This window comes from Genypterus blacodes, unplaced genomic scaffold (genome assembly GCF_046128005.1).
Source record: "Genypterus blacodes isolate CSIRO-AG114 ecotype Tasmania unplaced genomic scaffold, CSIRO-AGI_Gbla_v1 ptg000102l_1, whole genome shotgun sequence".
Lineage (NCBI taxonomy): Eukaryota > Metazoa > Chordata > Actinopteri > Ophidiiformes > Ophidiidae > Genypterus > Genypterus blacodes.
The window spans coordinates 59,327-72,500 of NW_027466906.1; the positions used below are offsets into that span (position 1 = coordinate 59,327).

A 13,174-nucleotide genomic window follows, 5' to 3' on the forward strand; every position below is an offset into this window, starting at 1 on the left:
AACAAAGATTTGACATTTTCTGTCCTTCAACCAATCAATACATGTATTGGCCCAACAGGAAACATGCAGGTTTGTGCCATCACTCTTTCCTCCCCTGTAGGATTCAAACATTTTAACCCATTACTGGTTCCCTCTTCCTCGCCCTCGCTCGTCTTTAACTCCTCCTTCAAATGAACACATGACAGACTGGGCTGAGTTTCTTCTTTATTCTTCCATGCATGTTGCTGTCAGTCAGGCTCAGTTTGGCCCTGATAGCTTATAGGTCCATCATCATCAGCGTACATTCAGATTATAGGGTTACTTTAAAGGTCTCACACTGTTTACTCTGTCAGCTGATTAATCATAATAACATCCACGGTTCATCTTTGGTCATAAATTAAACAGGTTAAATCAACACGTTAACGTAGCTCCCCCTAGTGGAGGAGTGTGTGTACTGCCGTCACATCTGCAGGTCTTTACTGTGCAGATTTAAGGCAAATCAGTGAGGAGATACAGAGAGGAGACATAAGGAGGGAGAATCAATCAATTAATAAGTGATCAGTGTCAAAGTGTGTGTGTGAGATCAGATGTAAACAGGCTGCTCCTGGGCTGTCAGCAGGCGGTACATGGCTGCAGGCATCGTCTTCATGTGGATCTGAAGCACAAACACACACACACACATTTAGTCCTCAATTAACTGTGACAGTGTTTGTGTTTATTCTTTACATTTGTTTGACACGAACACACACACACTCCAGTGGACTTGATGTCAGTGTGGAGGATCAATCTACTGGAGTGTTTAAAGTACTTCAGTGTGTGTGTGTGTGTGTGTGTGTAACATGGACACACCTCCCCCATGGCGGTGGACAGAATCTGCACGATCTTCTCGTGAGCCGTAGCCACGACGCTCTGGCTGTTGATCTCGATGATGCGGTGACCGACGCGGACGCCGCCTCGCTCAGCGATGCCCCCCCTCATCAGACTGCAGATCTGCAGGGAGGAAAAGGTCACAGACACAATGAGACACAGGGACAGAGAGACACAGGGACAGAGAGACAGAGAGAGACACGGGGACATTGGCTGTGAGGTCGCCGAGGTTCCACACTCACGATTCCGTTCTGAACACTGAAGCCCAGCTGGTATCGGAGGTCCGGCCTGCGGATCAGCACCATGGTAACCGGAGGACACCTTACGATGTTCATCTTGAGCCTGGACTGAGACTTCAGACCCTGAGGGAGCACAGAGGCGTCAGTTTGAAACAATCAGCAACACAGTGCACATGTAGAAACACTGAGCTGCCCTTGAGCAAGGCACTGAGGCAGCGGCGGGTTCACCTTGATGATGCTCTGGCAGGTGCTGAGCGGTAAGCCCACCAGGCTCGTCCCGTTGATGGTCATGATCTGATCCCCGATGTTCAGTCGGCCCGAGCGCTCCGCCGGCCCGGCGTGCATCAGGCTGGCGATGATGACGGTGGGCAGGATGGAGCCCCACCCAGACTCCACGATGACCACGCCCACAATCTCACCTTTCTGCTTCTCAATGTAAACCTGAAACAAGGAAGTGATGTAATGTACTGAGTGTGATTGATCACAGTACTGAGCTCTGTGTTGTTCTGTTTGCGTCCCTCTGCCGCCCCCCGCTGGCGCTCTTACGTCTCTGCAGTTCTCGGACTTGGAGAAGTGGATGAGGTCTTCGTTGTACATGTCCTGAGTGCTCAGCAGGTCGCTGTACTCCCGCTGGCTCAGGTCCTCCGGGTCGATGCCGTTGGCTCGGAGGAACTCCTGGTACGCAACGCTGAACGACTGACCGATGGACTGAGCGATCAGCTGAGCCTGAGGGACAGACGGGGACAGAAGGCAGAGACATGAAGAGAGGAATGAGGAGACGGACAAAGGGACGAGGAAGACACGTAAAGTAAAGAAATAAGATCTGTGTTATAAATGTTATTTATGTGTGTTTTCAGAGAGACAAGGAGAGAGAGACAGACAGAGAGAGAGAGACAGAGAGACACAACCAAGCCTGTGATTGCGCAACATCTCAGCACCTGTATGGAGCGCGGGCATGAGGCGCGTGCCCGTCACATGTATGCGTGTAGCCCCTCGTCACGTGACCTCCCTCTAACTCGCTTCACGCGCGTTTTAAGACCCAGGCTCTGAGGGGGCGTGGCTTCAGCCCACCTCAGTGACGCTCGCGCTCCTCCCTTCTGAACTAGCTAACTAAACTAAATAAAGATGTAAACATGGAGACTTCTCACCTGGAAAACGACTCCGAAATGGACTTTAGACAAAACAGGAGATAAACAAAGAGAGACAAACTCCTGAGATGAAGGAGCGACTTCAAAGAAGAGACAGAACAGAGGACCAAAGAAAAGAGAGTTTGACAACAGAGACACAGAGTTTGGTCCAGGGGAGCGGACTTCATGTAGTGAAGGTAAGAACATGAAGGTTTACTTTCTTTAGAGTTAAAGGAGGGAAGAGAGGAACTCTTTGGTCTGTAAGGCTTCAGGTTTATGTTTCTAAATGAAGCTGATAGCAGAGCCTCCCAATGACGTCACTTTACACGGACACATACGCGTCACCTTAGATACCAACGACAACACATGACGTGAAATATTTACGGTTAATATGATAAAAATGATCTGTAAATATGAAGGAGCAGAGACACACACAGGAGGCTCCCAGGGACCGCATGGAGACAAAGGAGAGGAGACTGCTCATGAGACACTTTGGTTTTATAAACACTTTGTACAGTTTGTCTGTGTTTAGCTCAGTTAAACACGTCATAGAGCTCATGTGGACATGGACACGCTCAGCTGTGAGCCGGGTGAAGAAGCGTGTGAGTCCGCTTCAGATAGAAACAGTAAGAGCTGAAACACGATAGTTTAGAGTTTAGAGGTGTGGATCCTCTCTGTGCTTCTCCTCACTCCGTCTGCTCGTTGATGTGATCCACTAACGCCGCCCGGATATCCGCTCCTCCATCCTCATCTCCGCCTGCTCCTCCGTGCTCCGGTGACCCCTGGGCTGGAGTCTGGACCTCCTCCCGCTCCTCCCTCTCCTCCTGGCTGAACTCGTCCCCGTGCTCCTCGCAGATGTTGTGCAGGACGCAGCAGGTCATGGCCGTCCTCTTGGTGAGCTCCAGCTTGGAGTCGTTTCTCTCCAGCAGACACCTCCACCTCCCCCTCAGCCTCCTGAACGCCGCCTCCGCCACACCTGTGGCGGCGCGTATTCCGGCGTTGTAGCGCCGCCGCTCCGGCGTGAGGTCGTCCGAGTTCGTGAAGGGGGTGAGGAGCCAGGGCCTGAGCCGGTACCCCTGATCCCCGATCAGATACCGGCCCACCTCACGGCCGCAGATGTCCCGCCTGCTGAGGCTCAGCAGCTCTCCGTCGCTCAGCCTCTCCCACAGGTCGGACTGCGCCAGGACTCCATCGTCCGGGACACTTCCGGGACATCCCACGCTCACGTCCCAGAAGAGTCCCCTCCCGTCCACGGCCCCCTGGAGGACTATGGAGTTCCACCCGTCAGTGTTCAGGTAGTCCATGGAGTTCTCCTGCGGCGTGATGATGGGGACGTGGATTCGGTCTAAGGCGCCCACGCACTGCGGCAGCTTCCAGCGGGACTCGAACAAATTCTCCATCTCCTCCAGTCTCCCGGCGCCTGGGAACGCGACGTGCACCGGGAGAAGCACCCGGATAACCGCGCTGCAGAAGTCCTGCACGCAGTTGAACACGGTGCTGATCCCGACCCCGAACAGCTCGCTCACGCTCCGGTACTCGCTGCTGGTCGCGAGCTTCCACAGCGCGATGGCGACCCGTTTGCGTACCGGGACGCACAGTCGGTAGTTTGTGTTCCTCTTCTCCAGGACGGGACGCACGGAGCGGCAGATGTAGTCAAAGGACTCCCGTGACACCCGGAAGCTCTGGATGAACTGAGCCGAGGTGAACTCGGTGACCACGGAGTCCCACCAGTGGTGAGAGCGTGGGAGAGACCAGACCACAGGAGACCTCCTCCGCCTCAGGCGCTGCAGGATGAGCTGAGGAAGAAGAAGGAGACGGAATATAACGAGCAGAAGAAGAGCACCACGACAATGTCATGAGAATAAAATTGTAATATTGCTACTAAGTCTAAACATGGAGAGGTCAGTAAACGCTAGATAAATACTCTTATACTTCCTGTTAGATTATAAAGTATTCAGTCTTAAACCATCGCGTTAATCTGAGCTCTTTAATGAAACATTCAGATTTTAATCTCGCGACATTTTGACTCAACAGCTCTTTGTTTACAAACACAGCTGACGTGTCTTCATGTCAACACTAAACTTCTACAGTTAAGATGCATTATGGGATTACGTCACCGGATCAATATTTCCTTTCCAGCTGCAGTCATGATATTTTCTACTGCAGGAGGGTAAACACGTGTTTAAGATGTAAACAGTCATGACGTCATGTATAAATAACACACTCTTAATGTTTAACCTCCCTCCAGCTGATCTGTTCTAAGTCGCTACATGCTAACACAGCTAACAGTGCGGTGACGTACCTGTCTCCTCGCGCGTAGCCGCTGTTGGTGAATCCCGGTGTGCGCCGCGTGCAGGCCGAGCAGCTGCTGGCTCTGCGCGTGCAGGAGAGACCGCAGCGCCTGGAGGACCTGCAGGCCGGAGAGGTGCGCCTCCATCTTTGTTGTTGTTCCGGGGGCCGACAGCCACTTCCTGTTCGCGCGCCTCCATATCCGGTGACGTTAGAGCTCCGCCCCGTTTAATAATAATAATTATAATAATAATAATAATAACAAACCGCAGATCCGTCTTTGGTTGCTCATGACACAAATGCTTGATTATTATTTAAACCTAGTCTTGTCATTAATCTAATTGTGTAAATTGAGGTGACCGGAAGTCAAGGCAGAAATGTTTGTTGCGTGAGAACTAAAAGTCAAAAATAGTAAATAAAGGCCAAAGGGTTTCACTTCACTTTAACTGTTTTGGTTTGTTATTTTTAAGGCCTACAAATGTGAAGATGAAAGATGTTTTAGTTTTATAAGGGGACATATGGAAGGTGGAGTTTTGTTGAATTTACAGAACATTTCACATTATGAGAAGAAGAAGAAGAAGAAACTCAGATCATCAAAGCTCAACACTCTGGTTCATACCCACGCTGATGTTTGATCTTCTTGCTTCTCTTTATTGTTCTCTGGTTGACTTACTTCACTAAATGATTCTCCAAATGCATTGTGGGGATTATTTAACCAGTTATGTTTTTAAACACTCGCCACAAAATCCACATCAAGCGTGTGTGTGTGTGTCTGTGTGTGTGTGTGTGTGTGTGTCTGTGTGTGTGTGTGGGTGTGTCGCGTTGAGATAACGAGCGACTCACGTCTTCCGACTCGAACACGTGACAGATCATCCTGTACAGGCGGCGGTCGTCGTGGGTGACGGCGGTCTGCTCGGCGGCCTGGTCCAGGTTTTCCTGCGAGCTCCTGGACCGGACCATCTTCCCCCGGGCCATCAGCACCACCATGTTACCGATGTCGGCTATGTAGGAGATGGTCCTCAGGGGGAGGTCCATGAGGGACTCCTGACCACACACACACACACACACACAGGCTCAGTGCTCTGGTCACATGTCTGCGGTGCTGTTGTGTGTGTTTGTGCACACGGCGGCTCGTTACCTGCGTGTCTGCGTTCAGCACTTTGATCCTCTGCGTGGACATGAACAGGTCCACCTCCGCTGTAGACGGAGCGTCGGCCTCAGGACTCTATGACACCAAAACAGGAAGAAGATGAAGCATAGAAACGTCTCTCAGCTCTAAATATGTCCTCCATAAAGATTCACCAGAAAATAACACAAACTAACTGAGCGACGATTAAAAGGAGAGAAGAAGAGGAGACCATAGCGACCCCACCTTCTTCCTGTTCTTCGCCTGCTTCTGAGCCGCCTGCAGAGACGAGGAAGACGAGGAGGAGCAGCGAGAGGAAGAAGACGGAGGACAAACAGCAGATCAGCTCACACAGAGACAAAGACACATTAAGGAGCAAACAGCTGAAGTGTGTGTGTCTGTGTGTGTGTCTGTGTGTGTGTCTGTGTGTGTGTGTGTGTGTGGGGAGGACAGCTACGTTCCCCTCTATCATAACTGACAGTGGCGTCCTGCCCAAGGCCTTTTAGCAAACGCCATCAAAAGCTTCCTCCTCATCGCGGAGACAAACAGAGGCCTGAGGAGGAGGGACGCAGCTTGAGCGCCGCAGACGTGTCGCACCAGACGCACAGACCGACGGGCCTGCAGGGCGTCGGCACTCACTTCACACTTAAGTTCCCAAACTTTCCCCTGATGGACACTCCCTGATATGACAATCAGCAGCCAGGGTGAGGACGTGTCTGTTAATGGACACGACACAGAGGCGGGGACATCTGCAGGCTCCGCCCAGCATGTTGACTACAGAGCGGTCAGGACTGCCTGTCTGCCTGTCTGTGGGCCTGTCTCTCTCTCCCAAATACATCATTTAGCAGACGCTTTTATCCAAAGCGACTTACATTACATCACCACCCATTACATAGGGGGGAGCAATTGAGGGTTTGGTGCCTTGCTCAGGGGCACCTCGGCAGGGACTCGAACCGGCGACCCTCCAGTTCCCAAGCGAAAGCTCTACCCACTGAGCTACTGCCGCCCACGGCGGAGAAAGACGGCGGCAGAAAGACAAAGTTGTTGTTGTGTAACTCTGCCGTCTATAAAAAGACAAAGTGTCCGTCTCCGTCCAAACCTCTGTGCTCGTTCTCTCTCTAACCTGCAGGCTCTGGGACGTGGGAGTGAACCCAGACAGCACCAGGACAACGTGTCAACGCCCTGCTGGGATTAGAGCCCACAACCCAGCCAGGTGCCATACTTATTGGGGCGTGTCCTTGTGTCCTCGCTTCAATACCAGCTGGACACCTCCAGTCAAGTTCTCCTGTTCTCTTATTCACTGTGAACGCAGCAGAGAGGGAGCGCTGCCCTTTATGTAACATGCAGCAGTGTGTGTGTGTGTGTGTGTGTGTGTGGAGGACGAGCAGTCATCTGTGGCTGATTTACTGTAAGACCACAGATTTATCACCCACTGGCTGCGTTGCCTGGGCGACGGTGTCTGACAGTAACGGGCAGAATGCAGCGAGCCTCGGTTACGTCACAGCCTGAGTGTGAGAGAGGAGGAACCATGACTGATCAACCAGCAGAGACTCAGACTGCCTTACATTCTTATAAATATATGATCAATGACTTCAGTCTGTGTGTGTGAGACTCTGAGCATCAGGACCTCCGCCTGACCTCAGCCTGACCTCAGCCTGACCTCCGCCTGACCTCAGCCTGACCCTGCAGCTCCTGGTGTGTGTCCCTCACCCTCACTCGGCTCATGGCTTCCTGTGCCTGCTGCATGCGGGCGCTCTTGGTGGGCGTCCGCTCTGACAGCAGGTGTGTGCAGCCCAGGTAGGTGGCAGCAAAGATGATGCCATCGATCAGGTCCTCAGGGTCGCAGGGTCCAGGGACTGAGGACATAGAGAGAGAGAGAGAGAGAGAGAGGGAGAGGATCTATATAAACACACTCACACACACACACCTCTGAGTCTCCTCCATGTGAGTCACTCACCGTCCACAAACGTTGGAAACTGAGGCAGAGATCTGCGAATCTACAGGAGAGGAGAAAACAGAGACCTGTCAGCGTCCTCAACAGGTCAAAGGTCAACCCTTCACACGGAGAGCAGGACAGATGAGCGCGTTCAGTTCTCACCTCTTGGGCTGACGGTTGCTGAGGCGACTGCGGTTGAACCTGTGGCCGAGGCTGCTGAGGAGGAAGCTGCTGATGTTGGACCTGCGGCTGATGCTGACCGGGCGACACGTGTGAGTACGGCTGAGGCGGCGGCGGGAGGGGGTAGGCCTGAGGTGATCTGGCGGCGTCTCTGGGCTGCGCCTGGTGCCCCGCCTGTTGTTGGTTGTTCTGGTGGGGGTGAGCTCGGGACGACTCGGGCCTCGCCGGGCTGACGGGCTCCCGGACAGGAAGTGAGGAACAGCGGGAGGGCGAGGAGCACGGCGGAGGAGAGGGCGAGCGAGGAGACTAACGGAGGAGAGAGAGAGAGAGAACAGAAAAATGACACACACACACACACACACAGCACGACAGAAACATGAAGACATCAAACACTTCAGCAACATCTTTAAATGAATTCTAGCTCTTGCTCTGCTTGAGACACTGAGCCTCAGGACTCCACACACTCAAAGGTTTAGGACCCGTCAGTGCCTCGGCCTCCTCCTCCTCCTCCTCTTCCTCTGCTGATGCATGACTCAGGGTTTGGGCTTCATTTCAAGCGACATTAAATGAAAGTCGGCTCATAAATCTGTGTGAGTTCTTCCTGGAAGCGTTGAAATCATCTGAAGTAATGAAAGCATCAGAGAGGAGAGAGCGTCTCCTGCTGCTTCACCCGGAGGAGCAAACAGAAGAACACCGACACGTTCCCTTTCATCCTCCCTGCCTGAAACCTGTAACTGAAGCTTTAGTGACGACTCAACTCACGCTCAGGGTCTCTCCGGCCCCCTGCTGAGGGCCGGCGTCCTCCGTGGGGCTCGCCTCCCGCCTCATCACCCAGATGGGCTCCTCCAGCTGGTCGGGCGTGTAGGGCGAGCGGACCGCCTTGGTCTTCACCTCCACGATGGCCTCCTTGATGTCCTTGATGGCGAGGCTGATGGCGTCTCCCGAGCTTCTGCCCGCCTCCTGCTCGTCCGGGGCCTCGCGTGGCGTCGAGCGCCCGGCCTGGGATTCCCCGTTGGCGTGCCTGGGCGGCGGCCTGCGGCTTTTGGTCGCGGGGCTCCGACGCTCGTCTTCGTCCGACTGGCCGTCGTAGTGGTGCAGCCTGCAGCCCACAGAGCGGTCCAGAGGCGTCTGATGGGAGCCGTTGACTCTGCCGGGCCTGGAGGCGTGACGGGACCCCCTGGTGCTGGAGACCGGGGCGGCGTCGGGCCCGCTCTCCTCTCTGAGGCCGGGGTAGGACTCCTGGTCCGCTTCGTCGGGTTCGGTCCTGCGTCTGCGAGGTTCCCTGTGGAGCTCCGGGTACGACATCTTCAGCGGCTCGGGGAAAGAGCTGGGGTGGGGTTTGGAGTCGCAGGGCGGCTCGGGGAAAGACTTCTTATGGGACTCACTGTAAAAGTCTGCATAGGTTTTAGGATAGGAGTCAGAGCAGGAGGTGGAGTGGGACAGGGAGCAGGACTCAGAGCAGTCCTCCTCCTCCTCCTCCTCCTCCTCTTCCTCAGGTGGAGGGCTTACACTGGCGTCCTCGCTGAAGTGATCCATCTGAGGGAAGGTGGAGGCCTCGGGTGATGAAGGTGGCGTGGGCGAGTGGAGGGGCGGAGGACTGTGCAGAGGTCCGTCCATGCTGAGGGAGGCGGCGCTCTCTGTGTCCGAGCACAGATCACCAACTTCAGCCTCTTGAGCCGCACATTCCTCCACAGCATCCCTCCCCTCCTCCTCCTCTTCCTCATCGTACTCCTCCATCCTCTCACCGTGCTCCTCTTCTCTCTGCATGACATCGTGCTTCATGACATCACCTTCCTCCTGCTGCTCCTTTTCCTCCTGCTTCTCCTCTTCTTCCACTTCCTCTTTAGTTTCCACTTCATCTTCCTCGTCTTCCTCAGGTTGGAGGTGACGATGCAGGTCAGGGGTCGTGAGCTGCGTGAGAGTGACGACCGCCACGGCCGTCTGGTCAGGAGATCCTCGGTCCGTCACCGCGGCGTCTGAGGAGCCGTGGCGCTGCTGCGTATCTTCTGTGTCGTCTCTCTCTGTGGGCGGCGGCTGTGAGTCGTGAATGGCACTGATTGGCTGCCTCGGCCTGGGCGCTCGCACCCTGGGGTTGGGGTCACCGTGGCGACGGTAGCGGGCAACACCAGGGCGGGAATGTTGGACGGGCCGAGGCTCAGGGTCCCGACACTCGGATGAGGCTGCAGTCTGCTCCTGACCCTGACCCTGACCCTGACTCTGCCCCGGCCCAGCTGGAGGGCGGCGGCGGTGCCGTGGGGGTCCGTGGGCCGAGTGTGGATGATAGCTGTGATGATGATGATGGTGGGGATTCGGTTCTCCATCCTGGTTAAGCATCTGGCAGGGCCTCCAGGAGCGACGGACAGGAGGAGCGTCCCCTGGCGAGGTGCCGTTGGGCTGCCGGCTCCTCGGAGGCGTCGGGCCGACTTTCACCTCCTCGTCTCCTCGCTCTTCATCTCCCTGATACCTGTGGCTCATGGCTGGGCTCTGATCCGACTCTGCTTCTCAGAACATGCTCCTCACGTCTCCAAGGAGATCCTGCTCATAGTAAAACCTGGGAGAGACACAAGGGACACAAAGAGGAGAAGACAAGTCATTCATCTCAAAGGAGGAGGAGGAGGAGGAGGAGGCTGAGATCGACCAATCACAGTTGGGGAGAAAGAACATGTCTGACGTACGCAGAAGATCAAATCTTATCGTTGCCTTCACCCTGAACTTCCACACACACTCTCATCAGAAAGCAGCCATCTCCATACACACTGCTGATCCTCTGTGAGTCAGAGCACTTTAATCTGCACCACACACACACACACACACACACACACACACACACACACACACACACACACACACACACACACACACACACACACATGCCTCCATCAGCTGGCAGATGGCAGAGGAACGGAGGAGGAGGAGCCAAAGGACAAGAGGAGAGCTCGCTATGAAATGAGATAGAGGCCCACAGATGAAGATAAGAACACCAAACACACACTTGTATCTCCCCTGAGTCAGGCATCAGTGTGTCAGTGTGACACAACGTGCTGGTTCACCCCAAGAGAGCAGATAAAGAGTCTCTACATGTACACAGGGTTTGGTGAGTGGGTGGGGCTCCTTCATCCAAAGTGCTGCCTTAATGAATGGGCTGGTCGGGCTGACGGGGGGGGGGGGGTTCTGGGGGGTTCTGGGGGTTCTGGGTCACAGATTGAGCGGTCAGGGTCACACCAGCACAAAGCAGCGCCTCCATCTGTCAACATACAGTGAGAGCTGCAGGGGGGAGGATTTATGAGTCCATTAACTCACTGATGTAACACACACACACACACACACACACACACACACACACTAGAGGCTTCATTGATCACACTCACTCTCTGAACTCTAACTTAAAGCACTGTTCCACTTTCACTCGTGTTACAAAATCAAATAAGGCAACAAGGACACACTTGATTGACGGACAGACGGATGTGACTGTGACCAGACTGAGCTCGTACTGAAACATCGCCCAGTGAGTTAAAGGCTCAGATCAGTGCAGTGGGAAATCCTCTGGGAATGTTCTGGGAACCAAGGAGCCCAACCAGGTTCAGGTTCATGTTCCCAAACATTAGGGAACGTTACAGGAACGTCTTATTACACAAGAGGAGCTGTTTACTTACAGACATGATCAATGACAACAAGACAAACCGGAACGCTGAAGTAACTCCATTTAAGGGAACCTGGCTGGAACAGGAAGTGTTTACTGTTTGGGTCAAAGTCATGTGACTGATTTCAGAGGCATCTTAATGTACACACTTCCTCCTCCAGCCCAGCAGGAGGCAGTGTGTACATCTTAGTGAGTCACTGAGTACATCATCAGACTCATTTCATGTTAGCAGGTCTCATCTTTGACTCCCTGGTTGCTGCCATGGTGACAGACCTCAGTAGGATTATATAATGCCATCGTTCTTTAACCATGAAGGAGCCCGGATATGTTTGAGTTCTGAGTGTGGAATGTATGGTTACCCCTGACAACCATTAGAGGTCAACCTGAGATGCGAGAAGTGAAGGATTGAAGTGAGAAACACACACAAATGTCCCATCTTTGGGTTCTGGAGCATCTGCTCATCACACACACACACACACTGCATTATAGATTATATACACATAGAACATTCCTCACCAGAGAAGATGGAGTCAAATCTGACCCACCGGTGCTTTTATTTTGAAGGTCCAGCAGCCTTGTTTTTCCCTTTAATTCTCTGCTCGTGTGGGATTTTATTTTGGTAAAAACTAGATACTCCCTCTTCAGATTTGTGTTTTGTAATCAATCACAGATGCGGCTCCCAGCTTCACACTGTGACTCACTGAAGACTCGCGCTCCCCTGAAATAGCGACACGAAGCACCGGGGATGAGGAAGAGGAAGCCGCCTGTTTTAAATTTGTGTTAAACTGTGGGTTCTAACGGTGATTTACGGTGTTTAACGGTTCGTGTGCCGGGAGGTTGCGGTGAAGTGTCACCTGTCTCCTCTGCTGATGGTTCACATCAAACGGCAGGTGTAAATAAATAAATAAATAAATATATATATAAATATATAAATATATAAATCCGCCATCAGCGAAGCGGACAAACCGAACCGACACAAACAACCCGGCCCATGAGCTCCAGCCCGCCGCACCGCCCCGCACCGAGCCCGCTGCCCCGCACCGAGCCACATCCCCGAGCTTACCTGCGTGTCAGCGGAGGACCGGAGCGGCTCCGTGTACTGCTGCTGCTGCTGCTGCTGCTGCGGTCCGCGGCTCCATCTGTGCCCCGCTGCCCGGGGTTCGGCTCGGCTCGGTTTGTCGCTGCACACAGCCTGTAGGGATTAGAGCCGAGAGCCGCACGGTGACATCAGAGCGGATTAACTGAGCACAAAGCGCCTTGAGCCGTGCGGGGACGCCGCGGTGCACAGCCCGCGGACTGGAGCCGAGCCTCCTGCTGCAGAGCGCTGCTGATCCCCGCCTGCTCGCAGCGGCGCGGTCACACCACCAGGGGGCGCTGAGGACCGGGGAGATCACTGCTGCCCGGTGCTCACACACACAGAATCAGAGATACAATTCAACACTCTACATTTCACTCTAGAACGTTCTTGAGTTTGTTTCAATTTAAGATAAATTCTAGAAAATGTTAAAAATGTAACCTTGCTCCCTTTCTTGCAGGATGATGATGTCAGAGTGTAGAACCACAAGCGCCCCCTGCTGGTGAGACCACGTGACTCCAGATGGTTCGGGAGGACTTCTCCGACCTGCAGTCCCACCAAGGTTGGTCCATGTTGTGTGTGAGGGTCCCGTTAAGGGTTAACAGCAGAGGTGTGTGTGTGTGTGTGTGTGTGAGCAGGTCAGACAGGCGCTGCGGTTCGATTCCCCAGCTCGCGCTCAGGCCTCTTATGGCTCTATTACTTTTCTTTGTGCTTAT

The 13,174-nt window shown here is 53.7% G+C and overlaps 2 protein-coding genes across 4 annotated transcripts; both read right to left on the reverse strand.

The window, feature by feature from the left end:
* Positions 1 to 169: 169 nt before the first annotated feature.
* LOC143008296 (uncharacterized) lies at positions 170 to 12,684 on the reverse strand. 3 transcript variants are annotated; one of them, XM_076159983.1, is made up of 13 exons: positions 12,447 to 12,684; positions 8,506 to 10,294; positions 7,726 to 8,049; positions 7,585 to 7,624; positions 7,338 to 7,483; positions 5,874 to 5,906; positions 5,640 to 5,726; positions 5,345 to 5,545; positions 1,632 to 1,811; positions 1,314 to 1,526; positions 1,089 to 1,208; positions 829 to 969; positions 170 to 634 (listed from the first exon to the last, which is right to left on the reverse strand). In XM_076159983.1, the coding sequence occupies exons 2-13, from the start codon at positions 10,216 to 10,218 to the stop codon at positions 563 to 565; spliced, it is 3,270 nt and encodes a 1,089-aa protein (XP_076016098.1). In that variant the 5' UTR covers positions 10,219 to 10,294; positions 12,447 to 12,684; the 3' UTR covers positions 170 to 562. The 3 variants fall into 3 exon arrangements, with proteins under 3 accessions (XP_076016098.1, XP_076016099.1, XP_076016100.1); XM_076159984.1 differs by lacking the exon at positions 12,447 to 12,684 and adding an exon at positions 11,397 to 11,451; XM_076159985.1 differs by lacking the exon at positions 5,874 to 5,906.
* Positions 1,819 to 4,843, reverse strand: LOC143008304 (uncharacterized). Its single transcript, XM_076159995.1, has 2 exons — positions 4,515 to 4,843; positions 1,819 to 4,008 (listed from the first exon to the last, which is right to left on the reverse strand). Exons 1-2 carry the CDS (start codon positions 4,647 to 4,649, stop codon positions 2,899 to 2,901), a joined length of 1,245 nt encoding a protein of 414 aa, XP_076016110.1. The 5' UTR covers positions 4,650 to 4,843; the 3' UTR covers positions 1,819 to 2,898.
* Positions 12,685 to 13,174: the final 490 nt, after the last annotated feature.

What these genes read in the sequence shown, in the direction of transcription:
- LOC143008304 (XM_076159995.1), bottom strand. Translation starts at nt 4,649, where the DNA reads ATGGAGGCGCACCTCTCCGGCCTGCAGGTCCTCCAGGCGCTGCGGTCT. An exon ending in GGCTACGCGCGAGGAGACAG is followed by an intron (nt 4,009 to 4,514) that starts GTACGTCACCGC and finishes CTTCTTCCTCAG; the next exon opens with CTCATCCTGCAGCGCCTGAG.
- LOC143008296 (XM_076159983.1), bottom strand. Translation starts at nt 10,218, where the DNA reads ATGAGCCACAGGTATCAGGGAGATGAAGAGCGAGGAGACGAGGAGGTG. An exon ending in GGGCCGGAGAGACCCTGAGC is followed by an intron (nt 8,050 to 8,505) that starts GTGAGTTGAGTC and finishes CTCCTCCGTTAG; the next exon opens with TCTCCTCGCTCGCCCTCTCC. An exon ending in TGCTGAACGCAGACACGCAG is followed by an intron (nt 5,546 to 5,639) that starts GTAACGAGCCGC and finishes GTGTGTGGTCAG; the next exon opens with GAGTCCCTCATGGACCTCCC.